Genomic DNA, 22,320 nt, shown 5'->3' on the forward strand with positions numbered 1-22,320 from the left:
CAGCACCGGGAGAAGGACCACGGCTACCACAACCCAAGAGTCTACTGCACCAGCAGAAGGACCACAGCACTACAACAACCGCACCACCGGGAGAAGGAGCACGTCAACCACAACCCAAGAGTCTACTGCACCACCAGAAGGACCACAGCACGATAACCGCACCACCGGGAGAAGGACCACAGCAGACCACTGTATCTACAGCACAAGACAAATGCAGCACCGGGAGAAGGCCCACGGCTACCACAACCCAAGAGTCTACTGCACCAGCAGAAGGACCACAGCACGAGAACAACCGCACCACCGGGAGAAGGACCACAGCAGACCACTGTATCTACAGCACAAGACAAATGCAGCACCGGGAGAAGGACCACGGCTATCACAACCCAAGAGTCTACTGCACCAGCAGAAGGACCACAGCACGACAACAACCGCACCACCGGGAGAAGGAGCACGTCAACCACAACCCAAGAGTCTACTGCACCACCAGAAGGACCACAGCACGATAACCACACCACCGGGAGAAGGACCACAGCAGACCACTGTATCTACAGCACAAGACAAATGCAGCACCGGTAGAAGGACCACGGCTACCACAACCCAAGAGTCTACTGCACCACTAGAAGGACCACAGCACGATAACAACCGCACCACCGGGAGAAGGAGCACGTCAACCACAACCCAAGAGTCTACTGCACCACCAGAAGGACCACAGCACGATAACCGCACCACCGGGAGAAGGACCACAGCAGACCACTGTATCTACAGCACAAGACAAAGGCAGCACCGGGAGAAGGACCACGGCTACCACAACCCAAGAGTCTACTGCACCACTAGAAGGACCACAGCACGATAACAACCGCACCACCGGGAGAAGGAGCACGTCAACCACAACCCAAGAGTCTACTGCACCACCAGAAGGACCACAGCACGATAACCACACCACCGGGAGAAGGACCACAGCAGACCACTGTATCTACAGCACAAGACAAATGCAGCACCGGTAGAAGGACCACGGCTACCACATCCCAAGAGTCTACTGCACCACTAGAAGGACCACAGCACGATAACAACCGCACCACCGGGAGAAGGAGCACGTCAACCACAACCCAAGAGTCTACTGCACCACCAGAAGGACCACAGCACGATAACCGCACCACCGGGAGAAGGACCACAGCAGACCACTGTATCTACAGCACAAGACAAAGGCAGCACCAGGAGAAGGACCACGGCTACCACAACCCAAGAGTCTACTGCACCACTAGAAGGACCACAGCACGATAACAACCGCACCACCGGGAGAAGGAGCACGTCAACCACAACCCAAGAGTCTACTGCACCACCAGAAGGACCACAGCACGATAACCGCACCACCGGGAGAAGGACCACAGCAGACCACTGTATCTACAGCACAAGACAAATGCAGCACCGGGAGAAGGACCACGGCTACCACAACCCAAGAGTCTACTGCACCACTAGAAGGACCACAGCACGATAACAACCGCACCACCGGGAGAAGGAGCACGTCAACCACAACCCAAGAGTCTACTGCACCACCAGAAGGACCACAGCACGATAACCGCACCACCGGGAGAAGGACCACAGCAGACCACTGTATCTACAGCACAAGACAAATGCAGCACCGGGAGAAGGACCACGGCTACCACAACCCAAGAGTCTACTGCACCACCAGAAGGACCACAGCACGATAACAACCTCACCACTGGGAGAAGGAGCACGTCAACCACAACCCAAGAGTCTACTGCACCACCAGAAGGACCACAGCACGATAACCGCACCACCAGGAGAAGGACCACAGCAGACCACTCTATCTACAGCACAAGACAAATGTAGCACCGGGAGAAGGACCACGTCAACCACAACCCAAGAGTCTACTGCACCACCAGAAGGACCACAGCACGAGACAACCGCACCACCGGGAGAAGGACCACAGCAGACCACTGTATCTACAGCACAAGACAAATGCAGCACCGGGAGAAGGACCATGGCTACCACAACCCAAGAGTCTACTGCACCACCAGAAGGACCACAGCACAATAACAACCGCACCACCGGGAGAAGGAGCACAGCGGGCCACTGCATCTACAGCATGAGACGACCGCACCATTGGGAGAAGGACCACGGCTACCACAAAAGGAGACCACTGCACCGCCAGGAGAAGGACCACAGTGGACTACTGCATCTACAGCACGAGACAACAGCACAACCAGGAGAAAGACCAAGGCTATCACAAGACTAGTGCAACACCAGGAGCAGGACCACAGTGGACCACTGCATCTACAGCACGAGACAACCGCACCACCGGGAGAAGGATCGAGACTAACACAAAAGGAGACTACTGCACCACGGGAGAAGGACCACGGCTACCACAAGAATATTGCACCACCAGTAGAAGTACCACAGCGAATCACTGCATCTACAGCACAAGAAAACCGCACCCCGTGAGAAGGACGACGTCAACCACAACCCAAGAGTCTACTGCACTACCCAGAAAAGTACCACAGCGAACAACTGCATCTACAGCAAGAGAAAACCGCACCACCGGGAGAAGAACCACGTCAACCACAACCCAAGAGTCTACTGCACCAGCCGGAGAACTATCACAGCGAACCACTGCATCTACAGCACGAGACAACGCACAACCAGGTGAAGGACCACGTCAACCACAACCCAAGAGTCTACTGCACTACCCAGAAAAGTACCACAGCGAACAACGGCATCTACAGCAGGAGACAACTGCATCACCGGGAGAAGAACCACGTCAATCACAACCCAAGAGTCTACTGCACCAGCAGGAGAATTACCACAGCGAACCACTGCATGAACAGCACGAGACAACCGCATCACCATGAGAAGGACCACGTCAACCACAACCCAAGAGTCTACTGCACGACCAGGAGAAGTACCACAGTGAAATAATGCATCTACAGCACAAAGGCAACCACACCACCGGGAGAAGGACCAAGTCAACCACAACCCAAGAGTCTACTGAACCACCAGGAGAAGTAACACAGCGAACCACTGAATCTGCAGCACAAGACAACCGCACCACCGCGAGTAGGACCACGGCTACCACAACAGGAGATTACTGCACCACAGAGAGAAAGACCACGGCTACCACATGACTAGTGCAACACCAGGAAAAGAACCACGCCAACCACAACACTAGAGACTACTGCACCACCAGGAGAAGGACCACAGCGGGCCACTGCATCTACAGCATGAGACAACCGCACCATTGGGGTGGGGCGTGGCCAAGCCGCGGGCTGAGATGGCCGCGCGGTGTTGAAGCTCCGTAGCCGACTCAGCGCTAAACCTGTCTTTCCCGACCTCCTGATGCGGGCGATGGCTGCCCGGAGCCGGCGCTGACTCCCCTGTTCCCCTGCAGCGACCCGGAGTGGCGATCTGGCCCCGACTGCGCCCGGAGCAACCGACGAACGCCAGGGCCGAGCTGACCGGATGCCCAAGATGGCGGCCTGACTCGACAGCCGGGGAGGTTGGTGCGGCGGCGGCGGCGGCCGGTTATGATGCGGGGGGCCGGGGGGGAACCGGGGGGGGGGGGTTCTGAGCGCTGGGGCGCGGGCTGGTGTGGGTCTGCTTCGCCCCCTCCACCGCCGCTGGCCAGGTGCGGTCCGGGCGTTGGGCCGTTGCTCGGCGCCGCGGTCTCACTCGCGGGCCCCACTCGAGATCCCCGGGCTGTTGCGGTCTGGGGGTCTGGGGGGGGGGGCGACGGAATGGTTGGCTGGCGGTGGGGGTGGGCTGGGGGGGATCCGCGCTGACCATAGCGCCCGGGCCGCCTCTGCCCCCCTTCCCTGGGACCTTGCTCGGCGGCCCCTGGGGTTTACGGCCTGTGCCGTCCGGTCTCCCGCTCCCCGGCCCTGGGTCGCCTGGCAGCATCTGCTGACGCGCCGCCTGCCGCCCGCCCTGCTTGGTCCGGGGCCCTGACCCCCAAGGCAACGCTCCCTGGTCTTTGGTGTGGAGAAATCGCCCTGTAGCGGGGCGGCCGGTGCTGGTGCCTGGGTCTGGTGTGCCGCGTGGCCGGCGACTGCGGGGGATCGCTACATCGCCCACGCTGCGGGCCAAAGAAGTGACGGAGCCGTTCCTCCCCCTGGGCCTTCGTCGCAGCGCCCTGAAGCCGCCTTGTGGCCCCCTGCCCGCGACTCGCAGTCTGGCCGTGTGGGGGCATGGGACGGAAGGACCCCAAGCAAAAGACTCTGCCCTTTGAAAGGCTCCACGATCCGCCGGCGGACCATCGCCCGGACATGCCGGACCCTGCTGGGGGCCAGTCCTCTGGCCCGGCGGCCAATGCTCCATCCCCTGACTGGCTGCAAGAGATGCGTGCGGGATTCAGGGCCCTCGATGGACGCTTTGATGCCCTGAACAAAACGCTAGAAACGATGGGGGCGAAGATCCAGGCCCACGATCAGCGTTTGGTGGAGGCTGAGGCTCGAATATCGGCGGTGGAAGATGGCGCAGTGCAGGACACCAAGCGCCTAGATCGGCTGGAGCGCATTCTAAAGGACGTGGCCATCAAGAACGAGGACTTGGAATCGCGCAGTCGGCGCAATAACGTTCGAATCACTGGGGTTCCGGAGTCCACGGCTACCGGCAGGCTGGATGTTTTTGTTGAGCAACTGTTGTCGGACATTTTTGGGAGAGACTCCTTCACACCAGGCTTTGTGGTCGAGAGGGCGCACCGCTCCCTGGGGCCACGACCTAACCCGGGGCTCCCGCCTCGCCCTCTGATCGCCCGGATCATGAACTTCCGAGACCGGGACACGGCCCTGCGGCTGGCCAGGGAGAAGGGCGAGATCACCTGGCAGGGCTCGAGACTCTCGTTCTACCCAGACTTTACCGTCATGGTACAGGAGGCCAGGCGTAAATATGTTGGGGCGAAAGCGGCGCTCCGCAACCTAGGCCTCAAATATGGTATGCTGTATCCGGCCCGGCTGAGGGTTGACATCGATGGCCGACCGCGGATTTTTGACAATCCTACTGCGGTACAGGAGTTCTGCCGAACATATAAACCACGCAGGGGCCCTTCGGGGGGCGATGAGGATGGACACTCTCCTCCGCGCAGTGGTGCTGCGATTAGCCAAGACCTGTTTTCCGGCTCTGGGCCTGGCTGAGTCAGTGCCCGCATCCCAGCTTTAAACTGCGTTTTCTGACTGTTTGCACTGGGGAAGTTAGAGACACTTTGTTATGCCCTTGATTTTTCTGTGGTGCTGGGTCGGCGGCGGGTCGTTGCCATTCCCCTTTGGTTGACACCGCCGGGAGCACTTTTGGCTTAAAATGCTTATTTCTTGTCTAATTGTATATCATTGGTATTGTTATTTGGAACTTTGTTTTTTTTTCCACAGGTTGGGGTTTGCCTCACGTTTGCGTGATGTGGCTGGGTGGCGGGTGGGGGGATGGGATGGGGAGTTTTGATATTCTTGACATGGCTGGTCAGATTGTAACTTTGCGGATACACGGAGACGCTTCTGATTTCCTGCTCTCATTGTTAGTGGTATGGCAGCTACGGTACACATAGGCTTACACGAAGCCCCCCTTGGCCTATCTCTCATGTCTTGGAACGTCAGAGGCCTGAACAATCAACGAAAATGCAGGCAGGTACTACACTATCTGAATCGACACAGGGTTGACATTGCCTTTCTGCAAGAAACGCATTTACACACCTCTGTTCCTGCGCGCTTTGCAGCTTCCTGGGGCGCCCATAGATACTTCTCCAATTTTAGCAATTATGCCCGAGGCACCGCGGTGCTGATTCACAAGAGGGTCCCGTTTCACTGCCAGCTGTTCCGGGGGGATCCGGAGGGACGCTACTGCATAGTACGAGGGGTGTTAATGGGTCATGCGGTCATCCTGGTATGTGTGTACGCCCCTAACACTGATTCCCCGGAATTTTTTCATGCGCTGGCTGCCCAACTTGCGACGCTTGAACCAGCGGGCCTCATTCTTGGCGGCGACTTTAACTTATTGCTCGATGCTGGCTTGGATAGCACGTCTGGGGCTGCTCCTTCCAAGCCTAGGGCGCGGCGCGCACTTTTGGACCTTTGTCACCAGTTCTCCCTTGTCGATATTTGGCGCAGGCGCAACCCGAACACCACTGACTACACACATTTCTCGGGGCAACACAACACTTGGACCAGAATTGACTATTGGCTGCTGTCCCCGGACCTGTCCCCATGGTTTCGTGGGCTACTTACACTCCCTAGAACGTACTCAGACCACTCCCCTGTGTCCCTCCGCTTGGATGTTCCGCGCCCGAGGGTTTTGAGCGACAGTGGCGATTCCCTGGGAGAGCACTGCTGGACGACTTATTTGTCCATGAGATTTCCGAGGCGATAGAGGACTACTTCACGCTTAATGCGGGTTCTGTAGACTCTCAGGCCGTGCTCTGGGAGGGGTTTAAGGCCTACATCAGGGGGATTTGCATAGCTAAGCACGCTGGGGTCCTGAAGGCGCTGCGCGCGACTATTAAGCGACTGGAGACACAGCTAGAGTCGATTGATGCCGAGGCGCAGCGTGAGCCGGCTAGTGACGTGTCCGGTAGGCGGCTTTGCCTCCTGACTGACTTTCGGGAGGCAGCGGACAGAGAGATTCTGTATCTGGGGAAGTACCAGACGGCCCGTAGATATGGGGAGGGGGACAGGCCGGGACGCACGCTGGCTCAGGCTTTGAGGCCTCCGTATGGTAAGTCCTTAATAGTTGAGGTGCGGGGCGTAGATGGTTCACTCCGCACAACACCCACCGAGATCAGAGACGAATTCCTGACCTACTTCTCCGAACTCTACAAGACCAAGCTGGGGGAATCCCCAACCTCTCGTGCGGCCTACTTGTCGGAGATCGCGCTTGTGTTCCTGGATAAGGGCATGCAGGAGTTCATGGCGGAGCCTATAACTGTGGCGGAGGTGCGCGGGGCGATTAAGGTGCTTCGCGGGTCCACAGCCCCCGGCCTCGATGGCTTCTCCGGGGATTTTTATGAGGCCTTCTCTGATCTGCTGGCGCCACAACTGATAGAGGTGTATGCGGAAGCGCTGGAGTGCAGCTCCCTTCCGGCTACCCTCAGCGAAGCGGTAATAGTTCTGCTTCCGAAACCAAACAAGGACCCGACGTTGTGTAGCTCATACCGGCCCCTCTCCCTTTTAAACTTTGACTACAAGATCCTGGCGAAGATAGTGGCCAACAGGCTCTCTCAATTGATGGAATTCATCATTTCGCCCGTCCAATCGGGCTTCGTCCCGCGCCGCTCTACGTCTTTAAATTTGCGGACGCTTTTCATGGTGCTGCATAGAATTAATCCGGCCACGCCTGCAGCGGCGGTCCTCCTGGATACCGAGAAGGCCTTCGATACCCTGGAATGGCCTTTCTTCCTTTCCGTCATGCAACGTATGGGCATGCCGGAGGGCTTCCTTGCTACCACGCGGCTTTTGTATAGCCGCCCCACGGCCCGATTGCGTATCAATGGCACACTGTCTTGTCCCTTCTCTCTAACGCGTGGTACACGGCAGGGCTGTCCACTCTCACCGCTACTGTTCATTTTGGCCATGGACCCCTTGATCCGGCATTTCCAGGAGCGCCATCTCCACAGGGGTCTCCAGTTCCGGACGGGTCCCTTGCTTGCTTCCCTCTACGCAGATGACACCATATTGTATGTAAGAGAACCGCAGGTCAACCTAGCCCCCCTGATACGGGAGATCCTTCGTTTCGGCGCACACTCCGGGCTGGGTATTAACTGGCATAAGTCTGTAATTTTCCCCTTAACCAGCAGCACCTCCCCATGGCAGTGCGAGTTCCCGTTGGAGTGGTGCTCTGACACGGTTCGGTACCTGGGCATACAGATCCACCTAAACACGGACGAACTCATCCGCCTCAACTATGGCCGCGCTTAAAATAGGCTGGAGGCACAGGTGGAGGGATGGTTGAGGCTCCCGCTGTCCATGTCGGCCAGAATTGCAATCATAAAAATGATAGTTCTCCCTAGGTTTCTATATCTCTTCAATAATATCCCTGTCCCTCTCACCCGGGCCTTCTTCTCCACGCTGCGATCCCAGCTGATTAGGCTGGTATGGGGCGGGAAGCATCCCCGGATCGGTTGGAAGACCCTCACGCTCCCTCATGATAGGGGCGGCCTCGGAGTGCCGGATCTGTATTTGTACTATCTGGTTGCTCAGTGTGCGCACGCCTATGCCTGGTACCACCCTGACGCTCGTATTCCGTTCCTGCGTCCCGAGGCGGATTTCGTTCTCCCGGGCCGTTTGGCGGCTGTGTTGCCAAAGGGGGTTCCCCGGGACCCAGTAGACATTCAAACGGTGTCCACCACCAGCTGGGCATGGCATCGCCTCACTCGCTATCTAGACCAGCCTCTCCTCTACTCCTCTTCTCTTCCACTTCCCAACCCCGGGTTGCTGCCTGGCACGGGGGAGGCACTGGTGCAACGCACTTTGGCCAAGTTTCATCTTACTAAGATCGGAGACCTCTACCCTGGGGGCCACATATTTTCTGTCTCGGAGGAGGAGCGCTTCAGTGAGGCCACGTTCATGGACAGATTTGTCCTGCGCCGGCTTTATTGTGCTGCTCGTTCGGTCATTGCGGGATTCCCACTCGAGCCCGAGTCCTTCGAGCCCCTAACGCTCCTCATTGATAAAGACTCTGACGCCCATTTGGTTTCTAAGCTTTATAAGGCTTGCGCAGCGCTGGTTCCATGTGATGATGGCCGATTGAGAGCAGCTTGGGAGGAAGATTTGGGTAGGCCGATTACAGATGACCAATGGACCGCCTGTTGCAAAGTCACTAGCGCGATATCACTCAATAGTCGACATAAACTCCTCCATTATAAATTTCTTCGCCGCTGCTACATGACCCCTGATAGGCTCCACGCCATTGACCCCGCGCGCCCACACACATGCTGGAAATGCGCTGCGCCACACGCTGACTTTGCGCACCTGTCCTGGACATGCCCCAGACTGCAATCATACTGGACGCAGATACATGAGATCCTTGGCACTATGTTGGGGCTCACGCTGGTTCCCACTCCGGAGGTCGCTTTATTGGGCTACACAGTAAATTTCCCAAAGACTGTCCGCAGGCTTGCCTCCCTGGGCCTGCTACTCGCCAAGCGGGAGGTGGCAAAACATTGGGGCGGTAGAACGGCCCCCACGGCCGGGACATGGCTCACGTCTATGGCTTATTGCAGCACAAATAGCGAGATCTACGCCAGTCTCCTCCCTACAGTGGCGCGTCCCAAAGATATCTGGGGCCCCTACAAGACCTATATAGCTACCCTCCCGAGCTCTTCCCAACCGCGTGCCAATTCCGGAATAGTGCCCACGGGAGTAGGGTAGTTCTGGTAGTCCTCCCTTTTGGAGGTTGGGGGGCTGCACTCTCTCGGGGCGGGCTACATTGGGGGATTTGGGCCGAAGATGGTGATATCCGCTGTCCATGCTTGGTGTGTCCTGATTGCGTCCTTTCCCTTTAGTGGGCACGGGCTGATGAGAATGGTGGGCTCTAGATGGAGGGTTTTCTATGGACCGCTGCCCTGATGCCGAACTGCTTTTTGTATACGAGGGGGGAATGTAATGTATCTCCGCACTTGCTCTTAACTGTCTGCACAGCCGATATTTTCACATTGTTATGTTTTTCAAAACTAAATAAAGCTTTAAAAAAAAAAAAAAAAAGACAACCGCACCATTGGGAGAAGGACCACGGCTACCACAAAAGAAGACTGCTACACCACCGGGAGAAGGGCCACGGCTACCACAAGACTAGTGCAACACCTGGAGAAGGACCAAGTCAACCACAAGACTACTGCACCACCACGAGCAGGACCACGCCAACAACAACCTGAGAGACTACTGCACCACCAGGAGAAGGATCACAGTGGACCACTGCATCTACAGCACAAGACAACCGCACAACCAGGAGAAGGACCAATGCTACCACAAGACTAGTGCAACACCAGGAGAAGAACCACAGCGGACCACTGCATCTACAGCACGAGACAACCGCACCACCGGGAGAAGGACCACGGCTAAAACAAAAGGAGACTACTACACCACCAGAAGAAGGACCACAACGGACAACGTAAAGCACAACATGAAAAAACTTCACCACCAGGAGAAGGACCACGGCAACAACAAGACAAGACTACTGCACCCCCAAGAGATGGACCACAGCAACCACAAGACAACACTACTGCACCACCATGAGAAGGACCAGAGCATCCACAAGAGGAGACTACTGCACCACCACAAGAAGAACCATGGATGCCACCAGACGAGACTACTGCACCACCAGAAGAAGGACCGCAACGGACCACGGCAACCGAAACACAAGACTACTGCACCACCACAAGAAGGACCACAGCTATCACAAACTGAGACTACTGCATAGCTACCATGACACAAGACTACTGCACCACCAGAAGACGGACCACAACCACCATAACAGGCCGTGGCTACCACAACACGGTCCGTGGCTACCACAACACGGTCCGTGGCTACCACAACACGGTCCGTGGCTAACACATGACGTACTGTGGCTCCCACATCACAGAGCAAGACCACCACCAGCGACAGTCCGTGCAGGTAAGTGCGGTGAGGTGAGAGGGGGCAGGGGGAGTCGACAGATGACGGAATAGGGAAAAATAAATAAATTAATCCTATTCCGTCATATTTCGACATCCCCCCCCGTCCCGCACCGATCCACCACCCCACCAGGCTTACCTGCACGGAACGTTGCTGACTGCCACACCATGGATCATGGCTACCACAACATGGGCCGTGGCAACAACAAGACATAATAAGATTACTACATCACAGGCCACGGTTACCACAACACAGACTGTGGCTACCACAAAACGGGCCATGGCAGCCACAACAAAACCATGGATACATGACAAGATTACCAGAACTCTGACAAGGCCAACCACATCACGGCCGTGGATACCACAACACGGGCCGTGACTGCCAAAATATGGGCCATGGCTAGCCCATCACGGGCCATGCTAGCTCATCATTCATAGGCCATAGCTACCATATCACAGGCCACAGCTACTCCGTCCCAGGCTAGAGGCAGCACATCATGGGCCATGGCTAGCACATCACGAACCACGGCTAGCACATCATGTACTATGGCTAGCACATCATGAATCAGGGATGGCACATCATGGATCAGGGCCAGCACATCATGGACCACAGTTAACACATCACTGACCACAGCTACCACAACATGGACCAAGACTACAGCAACACAGGCCATGGTTATCACATAACAGAACGAGATTTCCACAACACAGGCCTTGGCTAGGACAGCACACACCAAGAGTAGATCATCACTGGCCATAACTACCACAACACGTGCCATGACAACCACATCACAGAACAAGACTACCATAACATGGGCCATGGCTGCCACAAAAGTCACTGGGAGAGGGCATCATGGGCAATGGCTAGCACATCACAGATCAAGATTACCACATCACAGACCTTGACTACCACATCACGGGACATGGCTAGCACATCACAGGCCAACTTTACACCATCATCAAATAGGACTACTATATCACTAATTACAAGCCATTCCTACCATATCAGCCAACTTATTGGACTTCACTAGCACATCATTGGACAACACTGCCTGTCACCATGAGTCATATCAGTGTCAAGGTACGAATAGATGACAGCAGGAAAGAAAGCCATGCCGCGAGGTGATAAAAACACACCACGCGGAAAGATCACCCCATGGGACACTAGTGGGCTTAGAGACGCAGCAGATATTCCATTGTGCTTGGCCAGTTAGAGGTCTCCCCAGGGGACACTCGAGGGACAGAGATGGACAGCAGATGTACTATAATTTGCTCAGACAGCAGATGTCCGATCATGTACTTGGACAGTTGGAAATCTCTCCATGGGACACTTGAGCGCCTCTGAGAGCAGCAGATGTCCTGTCGTGATTGGATAGTGCTAGAGCTCTCCATGGTACACCTGAGGGCCTCAGATGACGGCAGATGTCCTGTCGGGATTGGACAGTGCTAGAGCTCTCCATGGTACACCTGAGGGCCTCAGATGACGGCAGATGTCCTGTCATGGGATTGGACAGTGCTAGAGCTCTCCATGGTACACCGGAGACCCTTAGAGGACAGCAGATGTCCTGTCGTGATTGGACAGTGCTAGAGCTCTCCATGGTACACCCGAGAGCCCCGGAGGACGGCAGATGTCCTGTCATGGGATTGGACAGTGCTAGAGCTCTCCATGGTACACCCGAGAGCCTCGGAGGACAGCAGATGTCCTGTCATGGGATTGGACAGTGCTAGAGCTCTCCATGGTACACCTTAGGGCCTCAGAAGACGGCAGATGTCCTGTCATGGGATTGGACAGTGCTAGAGCTCTCCATGGTTCACCTGAGAGCCTGAGAGGGCAGAAGATGTCCGGTCATGTGATTGGACAGTGCTAGAGCTCTCCATGGTACACCGGAGAGCCTTAGAGGACAGCAGATGTTCTGTAATGTGATTGGACAGTGCTAGAGCTCTCCGTGGTACACCTGAGGGCCTCAGAAGACGGCAGATGTCCTGTCATGTGATTGGACAGTGCAAGAGCTCTCCGTGGTACACCTGAGGGCCTCAGAAGACGGCAGATGTCCTGTCATGTGATTGGACAGTGCTAGAGCTCTCCGTGGTACACCTGAGAGCCTTAGAGGACAGCAGATGTCCTGTCATGTGATTGGACAGTGCTAGAGCTCTCCATGGTACACCGGAGGGCCTCCGAAGACGGAAGATGTCCTGTCATGTGATTGGACAGTGCTAGAGCTCTACGTGGAACACCTGAGGGCCTCAGAAGACGGCAGATGTCCTGTCATTTGATTGGACAGTGCTAGAGCTCTCCGTGGTACGCCTTAGAGGACGGCAGATGTCCTGTCCTGTGATTGGACAGTGCTAGAGCTCTCCGTGGTACGCCTTAGAGGACGGCAGATGTCCTGTCATGTGATTGGACAGTGCTAGAGCTCTCCGTGGTACGCCTTAGAGGACGGCAGATGTCCTGTCATGTGATTGGACAGTGCTAGAGCTCTCCGTGGTACACCTGAGAGCCTTAGAGGACAGCAGATGTCCTGTAATGTGATTGGACAGTGCTAGAGCTCTCCATGGTACACCTCAGGGCCTCAGAGGACAGCAGATGTGCTGTCATGATTGGACAGTGCTAGAGCTCTCCGTGGTACACCTGAGGGCCTCCGAAGACGGCAGATGTCCTGTCATGTGATTGGACAGTGCTAGAGCTCTCCGTGGTACACCTGAGGGCCTCCGAAGACGGAAGATGTCCTGTCATGTGATTGGACAGTGCTGGAGCTCTCCGTGGTACACCTGAGAGCCTTAGAGGACAGCAGATGTCCTGTCATGTGATTGGACAGTGCTAGAGCTCTCCATGGTACACCGGAGGGCCTCCGAAGACGGAAGATGTCCTGTCCTGTGATTGGACAGTGCTAGAGCTCTCCGTGGTACGCCTTAGAGGACGGCAGATGTCCTGTCATGTGATTGGACAGTGCTAGAGCTCTCCGTGGTACACCTGAGGGCCTCAGAAGACGGCAGATACCTTCAGTCTGACCATAACATGGTTTCTTATATTAGTCAATCTCAAGGGCTCACCACTTTCTCGTTGTAAACGATGTACTTCAGCCACTTGAAGTCCTGCCACTTGAACCCGGCCATGACAAAGAGGGAGTCCTTCTCGTATTGCTCCAGCTTCTGGATCGCTCCCTCGGGGTAGGTGATCCTCATGGTGGTCTTGCTTCCCACATCCTTCTCGTAGCCCTTCACTGGAGCAGAGTTCAACCTGGAAGGAAGAAGCAGGGAATCGGCATTAGCATGATCGTCCTATGAGATGGAAGCTTTTCAGGCTCCTCTCATCACCACCACCACCACCACCACACTACTAAGGAGAGCAGGGCACCCATGACTGGCACCTTCTACGAGGTGACTCAAAGGAGCTTTCAAACACTCTAGAGGGCTAACACCTGACATGAATCTGAATGCCACAGTATGCAGTTTTACCTTACTAACATCCGCTTCGTATCCTTACTGGGTGTCCTGCAAAGCGTCTCTAGCAGCTGGCAGTAGGCGCTACACCCATACCGTGTGCTTGATATCCTGACAGTACCCCTTTCTGGCACTAAAAGCATTCTTAGCAGTGTGTTTGATATTGTTTCAGTGACTACCACACCCTTACTGACAGTCTGCTTGATATCCTGAGAGTCCTGGTTCCTGCCACTGCAAGTCTTTTAAGCCGTGTCTTCAGATCACTTCAGGAAGCACCACACGCCAACTGAAAGTGTATTCCAGGACCTTAGTGACATATGAAATTCCAAACCCATGCTGACAGAGAACGAATACTGGAAAGTGTGTCTCAAACCCTTACTGACAGTGTGTACCAATCCCCTACTGTCAATGTGATCCAAACCCTTACTGACAGCCTGTACCAAGCCCTTACTGACATTGTTTACCGAGCCCTGGCACTGTGTACCAAACCCTGACTGACAGTGTGTACCAAGCCCTTACTGACACTGTGTACCAAACCCTGACTGACAGTGTGTACCAAGCCCTTACTGACATTGTTTACCGAGCCCTGACACTGTGTACCAAACCCTGACTGACAGTGTGTACCAAGCCCTTACTGACATTGTTTACCGAGCCCTGACACTGTGTACCAAACCCTGACTGACAGTGTGTACCAAGCCCTTACTGACACTGTGTACCAAACCCTGACTGACAGTGTGTACCAAGCCCTTACTGACACTGTTTACCAAGCCCGGACACTGTTTACCAAGCCCTGATACTGTGTACCAAACCCTGACTGACAGTGTGTACCAAGCCCTTACTGACACCGTGTTCCAAACCCTTACTGACACTGTTTACCAAGCCCTGATACTGTGTACCAAACCCTGATTGGCAGTGTGTACCAAGCCCTTACTGACACTGTGTTCCAAACCCTAATGACACTGTTTGCCAAGCCCTCATACTGTGTACCAAACCCTGGCTGACAGTGTGTACCAAGCCCTTACTGACACTGTGCTCCAAACCCTTACTGACAGTGTGTACCAAGGCCTTACTAACAGTGTGTATCAAGGCCTTACTGACAATGTGTGCCAAGGCCTTACTGACAATGTGTACCATTCCCTTACGGACACTGTGTTCCAAATCCTTAATGACACTGTTTGCCAAGTCCTCACACTGTGTACCAAACCCTGACTGACAGTGTGTACCAAGCCCTTACTGACACTGTGCTCCAAACCCTTACTGACAGTGTGTACCAAGGCCTTACTAACAGTGTGTATCAAGGCCTTACTGACAATGTGTGCCAAGGCAATACTGACCATGTGTGCACCACATTCTTACCGACACTGTGTACCACACCCTTACTGACAGGGTGTACCAAGCCCTTAATTTCACTGTGTTCCAGACCCTTACTGACAGTGTGTACCAGGCCCTTACTGACAGTGTCATCCAAACCCTTACTGAGTGTGTACCAAGCCTTTACTGATACAGAGTTCCAAGCCCTTACTGACAATGAGCTCCAGGATCTTACTGACACTCATCTCAAAACCCTTATGGATAGTGGGCTTCAATACCATAATGACAGTATGTTTCACGCCTTTATTGACAGCAAGTTCCAATCCCTTACTGAAACGGAGTTCCTTACACCAACAGAATTGTCTAATCCCTTATTGACAGTGAGTTCCAAGCCCTTACTGACACTGTGTTCCAAGCCTTTATTGACCCTGAGCTCCATACCCAGCTCGGCTTTTTAAGCCCTTAATGACAGTGAGTCCATACCCTCACAGCGTGTTCCATACCCTGACAGTCTGTTCCATACCCTGACAGTCTGTTCCATACCCTGACAGTCTGTTCCATACCTTGACAGTCTGTTCCATACCCTGACAGTCTGTTCCATTACTATGACAGAGCGTACCATCCCATGACACTGTGTACCATCCCATGACAGTGTGTTCCATACCTTGACTGTGTGTTCCATACCCTGACTCTGTGTTCCATACCCTGACTGTGTGTTCTATCCCGTGACAGCGTGTTCCATACCCTGACTCTGTGTTCCATACCCTGACTGTGTGTTCTATCCCGTGACAGCGTGTTCCATATCCTGACAGCATGTACCATATCCTGACAGCGTGTACCATATCCTGACAGCGTGTACCATATCCTGACAGCGTGTACCATATCCTGACAGCGTGTACCATATCCTGACAGCGTGTACCATACCATGCCAGCGTGTTTCATATAATGACAGTGTTTTTCATACACGGATAGTGTGTTCAATACAATGACCGTGTGTTCCATACTGTGACAGGCAGTTACATACCGTGACAGCGTGTTCCATACCCTGACAGCGTGTTCCATACCCTGACAGCGTGTTCCATACCCTGACAGCGTGTTCCATACCCTGACAGCGTGTTCCATACCCTGACAGCGTGTTCCATACCCTGACAGCGTGTTCCATACCCTGACAGCGTGTTCCATACCCTGACTGTGTGTTCTATCCCGTGACAGAGTGTTCCATATCCTGACAGAGTGTTCCATATCCTGACAGCGTGTTCCTTGTCCTGACAGCGTGTACCATATCCTGACAGCGTGTACCATATCCCGACAGCGTGTACCATATCCCGACAGCGTGTACCATATCATGCCAGCGTGTTTCATATGACAGTGTTTTTCATACACGGACAGCGTGTTCAATACAATGACCGTGTGTTCCATACCGTGACAGGCAGTTACATACCGTGACAGCGTGTTCCATACCCTGACAGCGTGTTCCATACCCTGACAGCGTGTTCCATACCCTGACAGCGTGTTCTATCCCGTGACAGAGTGTTCCATATCCTGACAGCGTGTTCCTTGTCCTGACAGCGTGTACCATATCCTGACAGCGTGTACCATATCCTGACAGCGTGTACCATACCATGCCAGCGTGTTTCATATGACAGTGTTTTTCATACACGGACAGCGTGTTCAATACAATGACCGTGTGTTCCATACCGTGACAGCGTGTTCCATACCCTGACAGCGTGTTCCATACCCTGACAGCGTGTTCCATACCCTGACAGCGTGTTCCATACCCTGACAGCGTGTTCCATACCCTGACAGCGTGTTCCATACCCTGACAGCGTGTTCCATACCCTGACAGCGTGTTCCATACCCCGACAGCGTGTTCCATACCCCGACAGCGTGTTCCATACCCCGACAGCGTGTTCCATACCCTGACAGCGTGTTCCATACCCTGACAGCGTGTTCCATACCCTGCCACCGTGTTCCATACCCTGCCACCGTGTTCCATACCCTGCCACCGTGTTCCATACCCTGCCACCGTGTTCCATACCCTGCCACCGTGTTCCATACCCTGCCACCGTGTTCCATACCCTGCCACCGTGTTCCATACCCTGCCACCGTGTTCCATACCCTGCCACCGTGTTCCATACCCTGCCACCGTGTTCCATACCCATACATCGTGTTCCATACCCATACATCGTGTTCCATACCCATACATCGTGTTCCATACCCATACATCGTGTTCCATACCCATACATCGTGTTCCATACCCATACATCGTGTTCCATACCCATACCCTGACAGTGTGTTCTGAGCACTTGCTAACAGTGAGCTTTATGCAAAAACAACAATTGATGGACAGAATGCAGAACAATGTCATACATTCACCCCAGTACAGAGATCTGGGCCTAAATCCATCGTTGTTTTGCTCACCATGCCGTTCCAGTTTGAACCCAGCCATATGCAAATCAGTCTTGACCCTGTGCCTCATGGGTACAGTCCAGCCCGAACTACCAAGCCAGGTCCTCCCTGGACTGGAAACAAGCATCCTAGGAGGGGTTTCACCCCTCTTCAGCCAGGATAGCTTGATTCCAGTGGCATGGAGAGCACGGGACCCACGTCTGGGCACACCCTTCCCACTCGGGGTGACAAATGCAAAAACAACAATTGATGGACAGAATGCAGAACAATGTCATACATTCACCCCAGTACAGAGATCTGGGCCTAAATCCATCGTTTTTTTGCTCACCATGCTGTTCCAGTTTGAACCCAGCCATATGCAAATCAGTCTTGACCCTGTGCCTCATGGGTACAGTCCAGCCCGAACTACCAAGCCAGGTCCTCCCTGGACTGGAAACAAGCATCCTAGGACCGGTTTCGGGGTTTCACCCCTCTTCAGCCAGGATAGCTTGATTCCAGTGGCATGGAGAGCACGGGACCCACGTCTGGGCACACCCTTCCCACTCGGGGTGACAAATGCAAAAACAACAATTGATGGACAAAATGCAGAACAATGTCATACATTCACCCCAGTACAGAGATCTGGGCCTAAATCCATCGTTTTTTTGCTCACCATGCCGTTCCAGTTTGAACCCAGCCATATGCAAATCAGTCTTGACCCTGTGCCTCATGGGTACAGTCCAGCCCGAACTACCAAGCCAGGTCCTCCCTGGACTAGAAACAAGCATCCTAGGACCGGTTTCGGGGTTTCACCCCTCTTCAGCCAGGATAGCTTGATTCCAGTGGCATGGAGAGCACGGGACCCACGTCTGGGCACACCCTTCCCACTCGGGGTGACAAATGCAAAAAAACAATTGATGGACAGAATGCAGATCAATGTCGTACATTCACCCCAGTACAGAGATCTGGGCCTAAATCCATCGTTTTTTTGCTCACCATGCCGTTCCAGTGAGCTTTATGTCATTAAATATGCTCCACTTCCTTGCTTATGGTGTAATCGAAAGCTTTGCTCAGTGTTCATGTTCGTACAGTGTGTTTCATACCATTCCTGAGTGTACTCCAAAGCCTACCCTAGAAGAGAGCTGTGAGCTTGAAAACCATAGTGGCAGCATGCTTCAAATCCTGAGCGTTCCTCCAGCATGCACCAACCATTTACTTCATTGTGATAATGTTGTGCGAAGCTAGATTTGTAAACAAGTTTAGTTTCAGGGAAACTAATCCAACAATGTCGTGCACGCAAATATGTGCAAAAGTTCATGGCTGAAATGTTGTTAGGACAATGTTAGAAACAAGCTTCTTCGCTACATGGGCCTAACCCAAATCTCGCATTGCAATGTGTCCCTAACCCTCCCTGGTAGTGTGTTTATATCCCTCCTAGCAGTGTGCCCTTTAACCCTCCCTGGAATTGAGCACATATCCCTCACAGCAGTGTCCCTAACCTCCCTGGCAGTGAGTTCACATATTTCCTAGTAGCGTGTCCCTAACCCTCCCTGGCAGTGTGTTCACATATCTCCTGGCAGTGTGTTCACATATCTCCTAGAATACTGCTCCAGGCCTCCCACCCCTTATCTCTGCTGCACCTCCACAAAATAATATTTACCCTTAAACATGGAAAGATCAGAATTTAAGTGAATCACTGCGGCCTGAATGCCGTACACCACCATTTCAGCCACTGCAGCATGCCTTGACCAAGCTGAAACACACTCCGCAGCTCACCTTATTTGGAGAGCTCCCAAAGGGTACCCTCTGTGGAGCCCTTCAACCCACGTTATGCTCCTTAGGCCCCTGGAGATGAAGATACTTCCCACTGTCCCTGAATAATGCTAGTCCTTTATCATGCCGGGAGACCACCAAGGTCCACGGCCATGACACCTCAGCCTCAAGTGATCCAGCTCGCCCTGGTAAACACAGGGGACCACCTTCTATGAGCCTCCTCCATCTGCGTTCCTGCAGGAGCTCTCTTAATGCAAGACCTGCCTTGAAGAACGTGTACGGATGATCCCTCAAACTCAACGCTCTCGTAGAGATATTGGTTCACCTGCCCCTATTGGGTCCGTGATGGACCTTTTCTACCTTGGAACAGGGGATGGGGCAGAGTAAGACAGGCAGCCCTTAGTCAACAGGTCTGAAATGCATGGAGGGACATCAAGGCGATGCTTATGACAATTAGTAGATAGATGCATCACAATCCCAGTCTCCCCTCTCCTGTGAGCTATTCATCACCATTCCCCACCCTCATGAGAACCTGCTACCGTTCAAGGTGGCCTCTCAGACCTAATGAAACACATCCCTTCCATTACTCAGAGTGACCTGAGTATTTGGGCTGAAGACCAACCTAACGCAGCCGCTCAAGGAGACCTCCATGAAATGGACTGCCTCGGCCGAGCTCAAATGATGAACAAAGCAAGGCATCCTATAGGCTAGAGCTCGGAGGTCCCATTCTCACTGATCAAAGAACTCCATATCACCAGCTACTTCCCTTCCTCCTGGTCAGATAAAGCGTTTCTATTCTTTGACATCAACGATAAGCCTACGGAGGCGCCTACTGCAATCCTTAATTCAAACATACTTGAACAAACACTAAACAGCATTAAGTGCCCACCTATGACACTCCTCTCAGAAGTGTTATTCTGTCCTAGCCTAAGGTCACCAGCAGTCTTCGCTAAATCATCCCTCAAAGTTCACAAAACCATCCCTAGCAGTAAGAATGAAAGTGACTGGCACACAGATAACATAATTAACTAGGGATGCCTAAGTAGTCTAAAAGTAGCAAGAACGTGTGTGAAATCTCCTGAAAAAGATATATTTATTCAAGGATGGAAGTCCTCTCCCACCCAGAGGTGGCAAGCTTCATCAGAGGGCCCAGCCGCACAATGGTGGAAGGTACCGCCAATGTGGGCTATAAATCTGAAAAAACAGGGGAGCTCTCTGAGGTGGAAACAGCAACTTTCCACACACGAGTATGTGGGGGCCTTGATGATCGGATGTGGGGGCAACTTGTAAATGATGGAGGAGGAGGGCTAGTAAAATGAACCCCCTGGTGGACTGGCGTCAGAATCAATCACGACATCTCAGCCATTTCGGCTCCAGCGATCTGCTACACGATACAGAGTAACCGTTCTGACCAAGCAGGTCCACAGAGGCAACATCAGCAAGGAGCAAAAAGTCACTTGAGACCAAGGTCTGTGATGTCTCATGATTCTCTTGGTCTCAGTGGGACTCTTTCTGGAGTCCCAGGGTGGGCAAGATTGCTGGAACCAAATCCTGCCCATCAGAACCTCTTACCACTGGCGCCCTGGGAGTTAACCATGTTATTGAGCCCAAAAGCAAACACATCTCTCTTTAGCACTTGACCATCAGGATAGTGACGTCGTGTAGTCCAAGGTGTACTCAGAGATGTTGAGGGGGTTAGAAAAATCAGAGCTCAGTAAAGCATTTATAGTAGTTAATAAAGCATTGTCCAGTCAATGCTTTCAAGAGAGAGAGTATTTTACTTCAACCACACAATACGGTAGACAAAATATCTGACAGCAATGCTATGCTAAACAATGCATAGGGTAATTCCTTAACGCAGCCTTCTCAACTAGTAGCTTGTGAGCTACTGGTAGCTCTGCAGCTACCTTTGAGCAGCTCTTCTGTGTGCAGCCCAGCCTACTAAAAGAGAAGCTTTTGCTTGTCTGAATTAATAGGAAAACAAGTACTTTCGGCGTTTGCTCAAAGTGCCACAGAGCACGCCATCCTATATCGTCCATGAAAAACTTGGTGCTCACTATATCAGGGACAGGCCGGGAGTTAAACCCCTAAACTGCTGGGTCAAAATTTGGGCAAACACAGAAGCATCATTCAGTAGGCAGGTCATAGCAGACTGCCTGGCTCGTGATCAGGGGCTTAATATCCCATGGCTAAAGTACGTTAAGGACTCCCTTGAAGGAATAGGATGGGCAGACCTCTTTACTAACCCCTCTAAAATATCCATGCAGGATAAGATTCTGGTTAAGGACAGGTTCTTTAAGCACGTCACAACACTCAGGGAAGACAGGGAGTTGACCAAGCCATCAGTAAGAGAACATCTTTTAACTAAAACATCCATGGGCATTGAATCTTATCTCTCTTATTTTCATAATCCCCATGATAGATTCTTAATGACACGGTTCAGGTTAAATCTCTTGCACCACGTACTAGCTGACCCGGCAGGATATACACCATCCACAGAGATCTGGCTGCGACCAACGGTCTCCACAGGATACCCTTCACTTTGTTTTACTATGTTCTTTTTATTCAAAGCCAGGGAGCCTTTTTTTAAAGAGAATTTTAAAGAAAGCCAGATTTAAACATGCAAGAGTGGCCTTGTTATTTTTAAAATTGTCCTCAGACGCATTGACTCTGTTTTGTACTGTAAATTTTTTAAGGGTAGCGGTCAGGCTTAGAGCAACAAGGGGAAATTAGGAGAATATAGACTGACTGGGAAGTCACCCTGTGTTCACGGACCTATAAAGGAATTGGCTGGAGGGAGG

The 22,320-nt window shown here is 53.1% G+C and overlaps 1 protein-coding gene across 14 annotated transcripts in view; it reads right to left on the minus strand.

The window, feature by feature from the left end:
- The window catches only part of ST3GAL3 (ST3 beta-galactoside alpha-2,3-sialyltransferase 3), a 1,226,061-nt gene that overhangs the window by 175,437 nt on the left and 1,028,304 nt on the right, over positions 1-22,320 (minus strand). For all 14 annotated transcript variants that reach the window (XM_085602933.1, XM_085602932.1, XM_085602940.1 and 11 more), the window contains one exon: positions 13,658-13,844. In XM_085602933.1, the coding sequence (XP_085459059.1) occupies positions 13,658-13,844 (187 nt within the window). The remainder of the gene's footprint in view (positions 1-13,657; positions 13,845-22,320) is intronic.

Source organism: Triturus cristatus, chromosome 4_2, assembly GCF_964204655.1.
Source record: "Triturus cristatus chromosome 4_2, aTriCri1.1, whole genome shotgun sequence".
NCBI classification, from domain to species: Eukaryota; Metazoa; Chordata; class Amphibia; order Caudata; family Salamandridae; genus Triturus; species Triturus cristatus.